The following is a 14,799-nucleotide window of genomic DNA, read 5'->3' on the forward strand; positions in this document are numbered from 1 at the left end:
AGTAAGTGGATCGGAAGCTTCCGGGCGTGCAAGCTGGGTTTCGCAAGGGCAGAGGAACAAGAGACCAGATTGCCAATTTCGCTGGATCATGGAAAAAGCAAGAGAGTTCCAGAAACCCATCTGTTGTATCTTTATTTCTTGTTTAAGTTTCGTTTCTTTAAGTGTACATATCGTCATCGTCATTCAATATGATTCCCTATATAAGTGGCTTCACTGTGACGAATAAAGGAGGGTTTTTGCATACTGCGCTTGCGTGGTCCCGTGTCATGCGTCTGGTCTGAATCAGACACCACATATTGGCGACGAGGATCAGTATCGGAGCCATGTCACTCGGGTGTTTCCGAGCACCACCCCATTTCTTGCCTGCACCCGGTGAACCGGCTGTGCCTTGGCAGCAGTGGAAACGTGTATTTCTGAATTTCCTGGAGGCCATTGGCGGCGATAAACTGAAGCCGAAGCGTTGCAAGGCAATTCTGCTAAACTCGCTCGGGGTTGAAGGCCAGCAAATATTCTACAGCATCCTTGCACAAGGAGCAGACGCGAATGCGGACGCCAAGGCCGAGAAAAAGGTGGACCAGTTCAAGGACGCGCTTGCTGCTCTGGATACGCATTTCGCGAGCGCTACGAATGATTTGGTGGAGCGGCGCCGGTTTCGCCAAAGACAACTGCCTGGTGAGACATTTCAAGCATTTACAAACAGTCTTCGGGACCTTGCGTCTACTTGCAATTTTGGCAGCGCTACCGATAGCATGATTCGAGACCAATTACTGGAAGGCACTTCGTCACGAACAACCCGTGAACGCATGCTTTATGAAGGGTCTTCGCTTACATTGCAGCGTGCTGTTGACATCGGGAAGCAAATTGAGCAAACACAACAAGAGCTCGGGGAATTCGCGCATAGCACTGTGAACAAGATTCAAGATGTGCGAAAAAGGTCAGACTCTGAGCAAGGAAGTTGCTATAGGTGCGGCTCGTCAGCGCATATGGCTAACTCGACTGCATGTCCGGCGAGGAACAAGCGTTGCCACTCTTGTGGAAAAATTGGTCACTATTCAAGCATGTGCAGATCGAAGAAAACGAAATGTGCCGTTCGAAAGCCCGAGAAGGCCAACGCCGACGCGGTACTTCAAATCGGTGACCGTATTGCGTCGGTGAAAGATATTCGAGCTAACATTTCCATCGGGAAGATAAGATTGTCGTTGATTGTCGACACAGACGCCACGGTTTCTTTGCTCAGTGAAGAGCACTACCACAAATATCTAGCCGACACGTACTCATTCCGACCGCCGACTGCCAATTTGTGTAACTATTCCGGAGAACAAATCAAGTTAAGCGGTTTCTTTCTTGCTGACGTATCTTACAAGGGAAACAGAGCCAGTGTGCTTTTTCATGTCACAACCAAGGGCACTTCGCTGCTGGGGCTTGATGCCGTTCGGAGCCTAGGAATCACTATCAACGGCTCAACCTTGAATTGCTGCTAGGTGACAAGCCCTGATTCACTGCCTTCAGAATTTACGCCCCAGTTTGCGCACTTGTTCACGGAACAGTTAGGGCATGTGAAAGGCTTTGTTCACCATGTTAAATGCCGTTCATCTGTGAAGCCAGTCGTTGCGAAACTCAGACGCCTGCCGCTCACGCTATGGTAACAGGTATCGGTAGAGATACAACGCCTGCTGGCCGAAGATATAATTGAACCTGTCGACGCATCGGAGTGGATTTCACCGATCGTCGTCGTGATGAAGAAGGACGGTTCAATTAGGTTGTGTGTGGACCTACGTGAAGTGAACAAGGCAGTAATTGCCGATGCTTTTCCTCTTCCGTATACAGAGGAATTACTTCACGAACTAGCTGGAGGAACGTGCTTCTCAAAGCTCGACTTAGCATCGGCATTCCACAAGTTAGAACTGGCTCCGGAAAGTCTGGGACTAACCACCTTTATCACACACGAAGGATTGTTTCGTTTTAAGAGAGTGTGTTTTGGCCTTGCACCTGCCCCTTCAGCCTTTCAGAGAATGATGCAGCATATTTTGAATTATTGTAAAGGCGTACTTTGTTACATTGATGATGTGATTGTGTGGGGCAAGACACGTGAGGAGCACCACAAGACTCTACACCAGGTGCTAAAACGCATTGGTGATTCAGGTTTGAAGCTCAACCAGAAATGTACATTTGCTGTTTCAGAACTATCCTTTTTAGGGCATACGGTGAGCTCAAAAGGGCTCACACCATTGCAGTCTAAGGTTGACGCTATTGTCAAAGTGCCTGCTCCTCACGATGTTGCCACTTTGAGGTCATTTTTGGGTCTCGCTGGTTACTATGCTCTGTTTGTGCCGCGATTTGCTGATCTCGTCGAGACGCTTAGAAGGCTCCTGCGGTCTGGTCAACAGTTCACGTGGGATAATGAGGCTGAGCGTAGCTTCCAGCTTGTGAAGACAGCTTTGTCTTCAAGCCCAGTCATGCAAATGATTAACCCAGACCTTGATGTAATTGTTACGACAGATGCTTCTGATAAGCGTCTGGGAGCCGTTCTTCAGCAACGCGATGGTGACAGCGTACGCACGGTAGCCTTCGCATCACGTGCCCTGACTCCTGCGGAGCGGAAGTACCCCGCTGGGGAACGTGAGGCCCTTGCTTGTCTCTTCGCGTGCGAGCGCTGGCACATCTACTTGTGGGGTAGAAAATATTTGTTACGTACGAACCACCAGGCACTGGTGACGTTACTTTCAGCTGCCGGTACAGGACGCCGACCTTTGCGTATATCCAGATGGTCAGCTCGACTTTTGTATTATAACTTCGACATAGAGTACCAAAAGGGATCGCAAAATGTCGTGGCCGATGCGCTTTCACGCCTACCTCTTGACTGTGATTCGCAGCAGACGATGCAGGAAGAAATTGTGGCCGTTGTATCAGAGTGCCTAACAAAGGAACAGCTGCAGGTGGCCACTGCTGCAGACAGCACACTGCAACAGGTTGTTGTGCACGTGGTACATGGTTGGGCGCCTAGAAAACCTTTGCCAGTAGAAGTAATGCCGTTCTTTAACGTGCAGGAAGAGCTTTCTGTCGTCGATGACCTTTTGATGCGCGGCGAGCAGGTAGTTGTTCCGAGTGAATTAACCTTGCTCCTTGTTGGTTTTGCGCACGAAGGTCACCCAGGAATTGTGAGAACGAAGCAGAGACTACGTGATCTTTACTGGTGGCCGCGTTTGAATAAACAGGTAGAAGAAGCAATCCATTTTTGCCATATCTGCCAGGCCGCGGACAAGTCCGCTAAACCGTCGTTTGCACCGCTGTAGCCGGTGACGTTTACAGCGCTACCATGGCAGAAGGAGCAATGAATATAGTGGGACCAATTGGCTGGGCCCCTTCAAACTGTAGGTACATGACATCGCTGATCTATTATCATTCCAAGTGGCCTGAGGTTGCCTTCTCATCTACAGTGACGTCACAGAGTGTGGTCGATTTTTTGCAGACCGTGTTCAGCCGAGAAGGCTATCTGGAAGAAATTGTCCCAGATAATGGGCCTCAGTTTAGTTCGCAAATGTTTGAAACATTCTTGAGAAAGAGGGGTATTGCGCATCGTTGTTCTTCTCTGCACTATCCACAGGGAAACGGCGCTATTGAACGTTTTATTCGCATGCTGAAAGATTTCATGAAGGTTGCCCGATTGGAGCAACGGCCCCTCCAGGCTGCTGTGGTTGACTATCTCGGCATATATAGGTCGACGCCGCATGCGACAACGGGTGTGTCACCAGCTAAGTTGCTCCACGGGCGCCAGCCAAGGACAAGACTCATTACAGTGGGTTTGCCGACAAGAGAGGGTGGCCAAGCCGGTTCGAATAAAAATGTTCCTGCTAGGGTTAGGACGAAGCAGATGTATGCAAAACAGTATACGGACAGGAGGCGAGGTGCGAAAAGACCAGCCTTTAGAGTAGGGGACTTCGTTCGTGTACGCAAGACAGCAGACGGTGGGAAAGCGTCGGTAACTACACGGGACCTTTCAAGATTGTCGGCAAAAAAGGCAAAAATAGCTTTTTGATGAGCGACGGTCGTTGCTGGAACGCGTCTAAACTAGTTCGGGTACCCTGCAATCAATCGCAGATAATAGAACAATGGGCATGGGAACTGCCCCATCACTGCTCGGGCACCGCTGGGCCTGAAAGCCGCGCAGACGCTGAACAGGGTGAATTGTTGCGATTGCAGGAAACAAGGGCTGAAGTTGCTCCTTTAGAGGATTCGGTGGAGCAACCTTTGCGTCGCAGCACTAGGGTACGCCGACCTGTAGAAAGATTTGGGTTTTCTTTACCTGAACAATAAGTCTTTAGTTCGTGTAATTTTGGTTGTTGCAAATTACTGTGCTGTATTTTCAAGCGGGAGGCGAAGTTGTATCCGTTTTCTTGTTTCAGTTTCGTTTCTTTCAGTGTACATATCGCCATCGTCACTCAATATGATTCCCTATATAAGTGGCTTCACTGTGACGAATAAAGGAGGGTTTTTGCATACTGCGCTTGCGTGGTCCCGTGTCATGCGTCTGGTCTGAATCATACACCACACCATCTACTTCTGCTTTATTGATTATGCGAAAGCTTTTGACTGTGTAGATCACAGCAGATTGTGGCAAGCTCTCCAAGAGATGGGAGTTCCAATTCTCCACATCTGTCTCCTCAGGAACCTGCATGAAGGAAAGAGGCCACAGTCAGAACTGGGCATGGTCTTACTCATTGGTTTCCGATTGAAAAAGGAGTGACCAAGGCTGCTAACTGTCGCCTTGCCTTTTTAACCTATATGCAGAGTGCATCATGAGGAAGGCCGGTCTGGACGAGCCTTCAGCTGGAGTGAAGATTGCTGAAAAACATATCAACAACCTTAGATATGCGGATGATACCACTTTAATGGCAGTAACTAAAGTAGGACTCAGGAGACTTCTGATGCGCGTACAAGAAGAGAGTAAGAAGTTTGGGCTTAAACCGAACATTAAAAAGACGAAGATCATGGCGTCTTGCCCTCTCAAGTCCTGGAGCATCAAGGGACAAGAAGAAGCTGTGACAGATTTTCTCTTCTTGGGCTCCAAGATTACCCCGGAAGGAGACTGCAGAAGGAGACGCCTGCTTCTGGGAAAGAGAGCCATGGTTAGCCTTTACCGCCTAGTAAAGAGCAGAGACTTTAGTCTCCCAACCAAGATCCGTATAACTCGTGCTATGGTCTTTCCAGTTGTGATGTATGGATGCGAGAGTTGGACTGTGAAGAAGGCTGACCGCCGAAGAATTGACGCGTTTGAATTGTGGAGCTGGCGGAGACTCTTGAGAGTTCCTTGAACTGCCAGAAGATCAAATCAGTCGATATTGTCGACCATAAACCCTGACTGCTCATTGGAGGCTCAAATTCTAAAGTTAAAGCTCAGCGACTTTGGTCATCTGATGAGAAGAGAGGAGTCGCTGGAGAAAGATTTGATGTTGGGAAAGGTTGAGGGTCGACGGAGAAGGGGTAGGCAGCGAACGCGATGGTTAGATGGCATCCTCGAGGCGCTGCAGATGAAGTTATGTGATGTTTGGAAGGTAGTGAGAGACCGGAAAGCATGGCGTGACGTGGTCCATAGGGTCACGAAGAGTCGGACACGACAGAACGACTGAACTGAACTGAAGTTCTTATTCAAGGTAATATTGTTACGAGGTGGCATGTCAAGCGATGTAGCACGGCGACACAACAGAAACAAAACGAAGTGATTAGAGGACGATGAAATATGCTTTAATGGACAGCAGGCCTGGCGCGAGCACTCCGCTCCGCGCCACTGCCCGCTTCGTCATCTTCGTAGCACTACCCGAGGCCACCGAGCGATCGTCCCGATCGATTGCTAGAAATCCAATGCATGAAGTGATGATGAACACATACACAGGATTAGGGCATGAAACGCTGGTCCCCACAATGAATGCGAAGATGGGAAGAATTCTTGCCCCGGAGCATCAGGTCCAATCTTCACCGTTTGCAGAAGGCCAAGGCTCATGTAGACGCCGAACGGCTTGGGTGGGGGTGCTGTCTTCGCTCGAATGGTCGTGAGGTCGCTTCGTTCTGGGGTCGGTCGGGTCGGCTTTGGGCTTTTCGTGGTCGTCGTGTGTTGTGGTCAGGGCTGGGGACGGGGCTGGGGAGAGCGGCTGGTCGGGTCTAACCAAAAGGGCTGGGGCAGAGCTGAGCGGCGATCTCCACGGGCTCTCGGCCGATAGACCAGGCGTACGGTTGGCTTCGACGGTGCAATGCGAGGATGGGGATAAACCGCACCTCCAACCAAATGTTACGAGGTGGCATGACAAGTGATGTAACATGGCGACACAACAGAAACAGAACGACGTGATTAGATGACGATGAAATATGCTTTAATGGACAGCGTGCCTGGCGCGAGCACTCCGCTCCGCGCCACTGCCCGCTTCGTCATCTTCGTAGCACTACCCGGGGCCACCGAGCGATCGTCCCGATCACTTGCTAGAAATCCAATGCATGAAGTGATGATGAACACATACACAGGATTAGAACATGAAACACTGGGCACCACAATGAATGCGAAGATGGGATGAATTCTTGCCCCGGAGCACCAGGTCCAATCTTCACCGTTTGCAGAAAGCCAAGGCTCATGGAGACGCCAAACGGCTTGGGTGGGGGTGCTGTCTTCGCTCGAATGGTCGTGAGGTCGCTTCATTCTGGGGTCGGTCGGGTCGGCTTTGGGCTCTTCGTGGTCGTCGTGTGCTGTGGTCAGGGCTGGGGACGGGGCTGGGGAGAGCGGATGGTAACCAAAAGGGCTGGGGCAGAGTTCATACTTAACCAGCCAAAGGACGAGACACAGGAAAGAAGAGGACAGGACAAGGCTGGTTAAGTATGAACCCTTACCAAATTGGCTAGTCGTCAACCTGGCTGGGGCAGAGCTGGGCGGCGATCTCCACGGGCTCTCGGCCGATGGACCAGGCGTACGGTTGGCTTCGGCGGTGCAAGGCGAGGATAGGGATGAACTGCACCTCCAACCAAATGTTACGAGGTGGCATGACAAGCGATGTAACACTGCGACACAACAAAACAGAACGACGTGGTCACATGACGGTGAAATATGCTTTAATGGCCAGCGGGCCGGGCGCGAGCACTCTGCTCCGCGCCACTGCCCACTTCGTCATCGTCATAGCAATATGTTTGTATGGAGAACTTTTATTTTGCTTTTCGTAACGCATAAGTCAGACCATTCATTATTCAGTGCTTGTAATGATCTGTGATGCTGATAGTTCCGGAAGCAACACGTGTGTTACTTTTCCCTGGCGAGGAATCTGAGTCTGTATTTGGCCTTGTTGGGCAGGCGGTCTAGTGCGTCTCCAGGATCCATAGTAACACCTTCCTCCGGCAGCACTCGGAAGTGCTGCAGTATGCAGGTGATGTAGAGGAAGAGAACCATCACAGCCTGTGTCTCTGCTGGACACTTCCGCTTCCCTGAAAGTTAAAGCGTTTGATGTAAGCACAATACATTGTGCAAGTTCGTAAACACAGAAATTACCAAGCAAATCTTACCGCTTTGAAAAAACAGTTGTCAACATTACAACATTTACGGGAGAAAATGCGCAACACAGATGCTCTCAAATAACTGGTTGGAAAAAAATTAGAAGGGTTCAGAGAGAGAAAGCATTAGGTGCGGGTGACCGAGCGTTTTTCTTCGTCTTCTTTGCGACTGTTCAAGGCTATTCGTGACTGCGGTCACGGACTACGTGACGAGCCGAAAACTGGCATAGTATTGCTTTCGCAATAGGTGGGAGCTGGGCAGTCAGAATTTCTACCACCATCTATGAGCCACCGCCGTACAAAATCTAGCCATCGACTCTCAGCTAAAGAGGATCACGTGAAGGGCGCCGATAGTCCAAGATAAATGTTCTCCTGCGCTGCTGCTGTGAACTAAGCGGTTCCAAATGACCCGTTTTACTTGCGCTATACTGCGACAGAAAACAGATAGCACGAGCCCTGAACAGGCACATGGCTGTCATTAACCAACAGATATAACAATAGGGTAACGAGAAGTTAACTGATTTTCATACTGACAAGTCGCCTCTAAAATTCGAGTTAACTTATTTGCTACATTCCCAAAGATGGTCTCAAACCTTCGGGGGTGTAATTACTGCATGGAATAAAACGCACTATTTAATTGGTACGCAGCCCTTCTAAGTTGTCTTGTAGTTCTTAATTTTAATGACATACTGCCCTAAATGATGCACTGAATCAGAGAAACGTTAGTTTTTATATAACCAAAACTACATATGAACTCCCCCTCCAAAAACAACTTTACACTTGCTGATTTTCATACTGACGAGTCGCCTTTAAAATTCGACCTAGCTTATTTGCTACATTCCCAAAGATGGTCTCGAACCTTCGGGGGTGTAATTACTGCATGGAATAAAACGCACTATTTAATTGGTACGCAACCCTTCTAAGTTGTCTTGTTGTTCTTAATTTTAATGACATACTGCCCTAAATGATGCACTGAATCAGAGAAACGGTAATTTTTGTATAACCAAAACTACACATGAACTCCCCCTCCAAAAACAACTTTACACTTACAAGGTGGAAATCAGCTAAGGCATCGAAATCGTGCGCTGATCTGCTTCCTATTCCAACAAATACAAAAGAATCACGTGATCACTCAAACATGGTCTCTCCAAGCTGGTCGTTATTTAAGGAAAACAGCGGAAAAGAATAAGAAATAATCACAAGAAGCATATGACCGGCACTCGTCCTGTGGTATCTACTCCCGCCTTCGTCGTTTGCGCTATTCGCATTTAGTATGTATCACCAACTCGCCCGCTTGTCACTACCTTGCTGTTATACTGATCACTCTCTATATGAAATACCTACCAACAGAAAATGGTATAATGCGTTTGGGTTTATCAAGGGTTGCTGAGCCATCGTCATTGATGAATCGGCTGTGGTCAAATTTTTCAGGATTAGGAAATACGTTTGGATCGTTGTGAACTGCCCAGTAATTTGCCATCACGGTTATTCCGGCAGGGTAGAAGAATCCGTCACACACGAAATCCACTTCGGCCCTGCGTGTGGAGAATGCGCATTTTGTTTTTACACATCAAAGACCACTTACCGGTCTCTACAGTGACGCATACCCAAATAGCATCCAAAAAGTAAGAGGTACCGAAGTCAGTTTTGCTACTGTGTCGATGTAGCGCGCTAGCCGCGCCAGCATCGGGGTTGCTTAGTTTTCTACAGCTATGCATATAAATCCAGGTGTGTTAGCAGGCAGGAAAATGCATCAGTTGTCTTCAATGAACATTTTTAAGCTTCCAAGAGAGAGCTTTTATGGGGAGTCAACAAAGTTCATTAGTATATGTAACCGTTGGTAGCCCCATTTGTCAAGTATGTTCACACTCCGAGTGTTAAAAAGAGCATAACGCTTTCTAAGCCATTAAAACCTTTCAAATAGTCGAGAAAGGAGCCATTCTTTCAATTATTTCGCATTCTAGATAGCATTCTCAAATCTGTTCTCGACTAGGTCATATAATCCTCGTCGATTGCGCGTAGAAAAATGCTGCCGGCAAAGCAGCTCATGCAGAAGGAGCAAAACTACAACCACATCTAAAGGGAACAAATAAGACGAGGCACTCTGTTACTGCATGAAAGGTATTTGCAGAAGTATAAGAATATTTGGACCTTTACAAATTCTTACACCAGCGAATGCTTTTTTTAGAAGTACGCATTTAAAGACGTTTACGAAGCGCCTCGCTAATTCTGCCTTCTGAAAAAATATGCCGTTCTCGCAAGGGTTAGTTCGAATTTGTATGCAGCCTAAATAATTTCCTCACGTCGTTGCTATCCCCGATAACAATTAATAAATGGGAGTATACAAACAATAAATCATTAGTTTTCCTGCACTCGAACACTTTTTTTTCACCGTGTCGTTTTCAATATACAGAACTAACATATTTTATGTCCACGCCAATTGAAGACCGGAAAGCACGCTAAGCGCGTTTGTGTTTTAATGGAGATTTAGGGGTCACGTTTGTCGTAGAAATGCTCGGTAATCGACATTGACGAGGAGAAACAACTACTTGCTAAATCTCATGGAAGCTACAATTGACGAAAAGAAATGTTAGAATGATCTTTGTGGTGAAAGTGGGTATTTGGGTAGTAAGATGGGTAGATTGTATAAGATGGATTAGGCCTTGTCTTTAAAATTCTTACAGAGATAATATATTCCGCGTGGTATGCTGTACAGAATGGGAACTTTCTACAAGTGATTTGTAATATCATTGAAAGCAGCTGCGCAAACACCTTCAGGTCATCTGCACTATAAGTTAGACGCCATTTTTCTCATTACCTCCTCGGAGCGCTGAGGGGCGTGATGCTTTTCCAGCGCAGCATTTCCCAGACAACGGCCATTGTGAGAGGCATGTTGCGTCGGTCTTCCCACGTTGGGCGCCTGTCCCGTCCGATAACGTGGTCGATCTCCGCCTGCACCTCGACCTGTAAGGTGTCCGCGCGCAGGGCGAAGTGCAACATGTGCCAGTGCATAAATGTCGGCACGCCCGCCGATCCCGCCTGGAAGAAGCCGATTGCGGTGCTCATCAGGTTTTCCACTGTGTTAAGGAAAGAAGCAAAATATTACTTATAAGTGGGATAGTTTTCAGAAACAGAATAAAATATTGTATTATGCCTCTTTCTATGTAGTATAATGATAAAAAATAGTCATAAAATAGGTTACAGTGTGTCCACAATATTTTGTGACACTCATTGGCGATTCAGATAATTGGAATCGAGAAAAGTGAGTACTGGTTCAATGAAGTTCCTACAATATCACCCTAGGTCGCTTTGGAAGCTCAAAAATCTTAATTTACTGGTGTTAGACAGTTTTCAGTCCTTCTGCTCCTGAAAGCAGTCGTTTGCCGGAATAAATAGAAATGCAAAAGAAATGATAAAAATAGGAATTTGAGTAAGGAAGTTATTTAGAGGCTTATTGTAAGTTGAGGCAACAGCTCCTCGTCGGACAAAAACAAAACTGAAATGTGCATGATATTCGTTTTACTACTGCGACTCGCGATATAAAGAGTGGCTTCCGTGACAGGCTCTGAATAATGCTCCTGTGTTCGGGCACATCGGTTTTCGTACATAATAAGGCAAAGGCCTTTAATGGCTGATGCTGTCATGGAATATTTGTGTCCCACTTTTGCGACGGCTCTGAATAAAGGAAAACAGAAATAAAGAAAAACTATAGCCGAGGCGCGATGACCTCATAGAAGTATCGACCAATCACAGAGCACCAGCACAGTATGCGCGAATGCATGCCTTTTATCGGAATATGGCAATCAGTGATAACCTATCAATTAATAATTATAAGTAAAGTAAAATGTTACTGACTAACAATTGACAAAATATTTAGTTAATTATTAGCGCCAGTTCCATAGCAGAATGCGTCGCTCAGGTTTTCGCCTTTCACTACTTTAGTTGCTAATGTCCCTCGTAACTTTTTCAGGGCAACAGTCTACATTTTTGCATGGCGCCCACTTCTAGCTGATTGCTGTTATTATGACCATAATTGCATGCTATGGGCCTTAGCCAGCCTTGTTAAGAACAAAGATAGCGGAATTGATAGCATTCCAGCTGAGTTGCTTCAAAACCTCAACCATGAAGCTGTTAACATTCTGCATACATTATGTCAGAAGATTTGGACAACCCTGCAGTGGCCACAGGATTGGAGGAGGTCAGTTTACATCCCCATTCCAAAGAAAGGCAGTGCCAAAGATTGTTCCAACTACCGCACGATCGCGCTTATTTCGCATGCTAGCAAGCTGATGTCGAAAATCCTCCAAGGTAGGCTGCAGCAGTATGTGGATCGGGAGCTTCCGGACGTCCAAGCTGGGTTTCGCAAGGGCAGAGGAACTAGAGACCAAATTGCCAACCTTCGCTGGATCGTGGAAAAAGCAAGAGAGTTCCAGAAGCCCATCTACTTCTGCTTTATTGATTATGCGAAAGCGTTTGACTGCGTAGATCACAGTAGATTGTGGCAAGCTCTCCAAAAGTTGGGAGTTCCAATTCACCTCATCTGTCTCCTCAGGAACCTGTATGAAGGGCAAAAGGCCATGTCAGAACTAAACATGGTCTTACTGATTGGTTTCCGATTGAGAAAGGAGTTAGGCAAGGCTGCATACTGTCGCCCTGCCTATTTAACCTATATGCAGAGTGCATAATGAGGAAGGCCGGTCTGGACGAGTCTTCAGCTGGAGTGAAGATTGCTGGAAAACGTATCAACAACCTTAGATATGCGGATGATACCACTTTATTGGCAGAAAGTGAAGTGGAACTCAAGAGACATGTGATGCGCGTACAAGAAGAGAGTGAGAAGTTCGGGCTTAAACTGAACATTAAAAAGACAAAGATCATGGCGTCTTGCCCTATCAAGTCCTGGAGCATCAAGGGACAAGAAGTGGAATCTGTGACAGATTTTCTCTTCTTGGGCTCCAAGATTACCTCGGAAGGAGACTGCAGCCATGAAATTAGGAGACGCCAGCTTCTGGGAAAGAGAGCAATGGTTAGCCTTGACCGCCTAGTAAAGAGCAGAGATAGTAGTCTGCCAACCAAGATCCGTATAACTCGTACTATGGTCTTTCCAGTTGTGGTGTATGGATGCGAGAGTTGGACTGTGAAAAAGGCTGACCGCCGAAGAATTGACGCGTTTGAATTGTGGTGCCGGCGGAGACTCTTGAGAGTTCCTTGGACTGCCAGAAGATCAAATCAGTCGATATTGTCGACCATAAACCCTGACTGCTCATTGGAGGGTCAAATTCTAAAGTTAAAGCTCAGCTACTTTGGTCATCTGATGAGAAGAGAGGAGTCGCTGGAGAAAGATTTGGTGTTGGGAAAGGTTGAGGGTTGCCGGACAAGGGGTAGGCAGCGAACGCGATGGTTAGATGGCATCTTCAAGGCACTGCAGATGAAGTTAGGTGATGTTAGGAAGATAGTGAGAGACCGGAAAGCGTGGCGTGACATGGTTCATAGGGTCGCGAAGAGTCGGACACGACTGAACGACTGAACTGAACTGATCAATTGCTTTCAGTCACTGATATAATGTTAAATTCGGGAATGCGCTAGTAAACGCTTGCAAATCTGTTGTCATCGTATTATGTCAATGTCCTGGTGCATGAATACTGCAGAACGTCTCTTGATGTAGGAACCAATATTAGTTGCGCACAAATCAAACTCATCATCATTGTAAGGCCTCGGTGGCCCTTTCTTTAATGTTTCGGCGCGCGCGCTGCAGAAAGCGGCGATGGAAGGTTCTCCAAGCTACGAGAAAGCGACGCGACCGATTAAGTCATCTCGTCCACCACGCTGCGCCTCCTCGCCCTCGTCGCCATGCGCGGAGTCAAGTGTGCATTCCCCCGCACGGTTCCGGCCCTCCTCCTCGCTTCGCGCAGGAGGACCGCGCGTACTGACCATGTTCGAGAAAATTCCAGGCCTCTCCAGAAGGCCAAGGGGGGGGGGGGGGAGAACGCATAGCTTTGGCAGCGCTAAGCTGTTTTCCGTTCCCCCTCCACGCCTAGAAGGTTCCGAGCTGGCTATTTAAGAGCGCGCCGCGCAGTTTACTGACGGTTCTGGTTCTGATGCGATTCTCGCTCGGAGAAGACAGGGTAGCAGGCAGGCCCCGACTGAGAAGTCGTAAAAAGAGCGATGCGCTCAGTTTGATGTTAGGTTTTAGCCCAGTCTCTTTTGTAAAGTGTGTCGCCTCTCTTTCTCGCGTAAATAAGTTTTCTGTACCCTGTGCTTCGTGTTCTTGTTATATAAAGTTAATGTTCGTTTTGTTATGGCAAGTTCGTCGGCCTTCGTCTCAGTGTGTTTGCGTGTGAACTGCACGTCGCCTGCCGAATCGAGGAGCACCTTGGAGAGGTGCGGAAGATTCGAAGAAGAGACAAGAAGAACCTCTGACGTTTTACTGGCGCACTCGACAGGACGATTCGGCAACTGCAGCACTCCGCAAGCCCAGCCCGTTACAAGAGCCGTCGCAACGTTATCGGCGCTCACCGAAGTCTGCCGGCTGTTCAAGGTGGAAGAGCTTCGCCGCGTGCAAAGACCTAGGGACCCCAAGAGGAGACGGTCAGAGGCAGCGGCGAGTAGGAGTGCCCACCAGCGAGGAGCGACGCGGCAAAGAAGGGGCAACCGTTGCTGAGGTGCCAGGATCTCCCGGTCGTTCGGGGTAGGAACTTCATCGACGCGTGCAAGGACCCAGGGACCCCCAGCGGTGACGGTCAGAGGCAGCGACGATCGGAAGTGCCCCACAGCGAGGAGCGACGCGGCGAGAAAGGCGCAACCGTTGCTCAGGTGAGCGGGATTTCTTGCGTTCGTTGGTGTGCGTGGCTCAGGCATTAGGAGCGGGAGGTGCGCGGTGTCGACGTGTGGTTAGTTAGATTATTAAACATGAACACCAGAAAGTCAGTGTTTTCCGGATAGACCAGTGTGTCCATAAGAGTCCCCGTAGCCTCATTGAGACTGAAGGATTGCGTAGCAAAGATGAAAAGTAAGGACGCAGTGAAGCGTCTAGAGACAGAGGCGGAAATAGAGACTGAATTAGAAAATTAGAAAGATGGAGATAAAAGCTAAGTTGGAAATCGCAAGGATGGAGACTGAATTGAGAAGGTACGAACTGGAAACTCAAAAAGTGATCCAGTTATTACAAATAAGACAAATGCCCCTCGGCCGCCAAATTGAAGCAAGTAAAGTAGAAGAAATTAAAAAGAGCGTTTTGAATGAGCGGCCCCGAATAGTACTCGAAGGAAATGTGTC

General features: G+C 47.9%; 2 protein-coding genes across 2 annotated transcripts in view; one reads left to right on the plus strand and one right to left on the minus strand.

Moving 5' to 3' along the window:
- Nucleotides 1-323: 323 nt before the first annotated feature.
- On the plus strand, nt 324-3,560 carry LOC146209233 (uncharacterized). Its single transcript, XM_084597724.1, has one exon. The coding sequence runs from the start codon at nt 324-326 to the stop codon at nt 1,479-1,481; it is 1,158 nt and encodes a 385-aa protein (XP_084453850.1). The 3' UTR covers nt 1,482-3,560.
- Nucleotides 3,561-7,179: 3,619 nt separating this feature from the next.
- The window catches only part of LOC146209234 (cytochrome P450 2D14-like), a 33,458-nt gene continuing 25,838 nt past the window's right edge, over nt 7,180-14,799 (minus strand). Inside the window, exons 6-8 of the mRNA XM_084587375.1 lie at nt 10,343-10,601; nt 8,869-9,059; nt 7,180-7,458 (exon numbers count right to left, since the gene is read on the minus strand). Coding sequence (XP_084443501.1) covers nt 7,277-7,458; nt 8,869-9,059; nt 10,343-10,601 — 632 coding nt within the window. The 3' untranslated portion in view covers nt 7,180-7,276. The remainder of the gene's footprint in view (nt 7,459-8,868; nt 9,060-10,342; nt 10,602-14,799) is intronic.

This window comes from Amblyomma maculatum, chromosome 1, assembly GCF_055883805.1.
Source record: "Amblyomma maculatum isolate TAMU_Amacu chromosome 1, ASM5588380v1, whole genome shotgun sequence".
Taxonomy (NCBI): domain Eukaryota; kingdom Metazoa; phylum Arthropoda; class Arachnida; order Ixodida; family Ixodidae; genus Amblyomma; species Amblyomma maculatum.

Coding starts and splice junctions, on each gene's coding strand:
- LOC146209233 (XM_084597724.1), top strand. CDS start 324: ATGTCACTCGGGTGTTTCCGAGCACCACCCCATTTCTTGCCTGCACCC.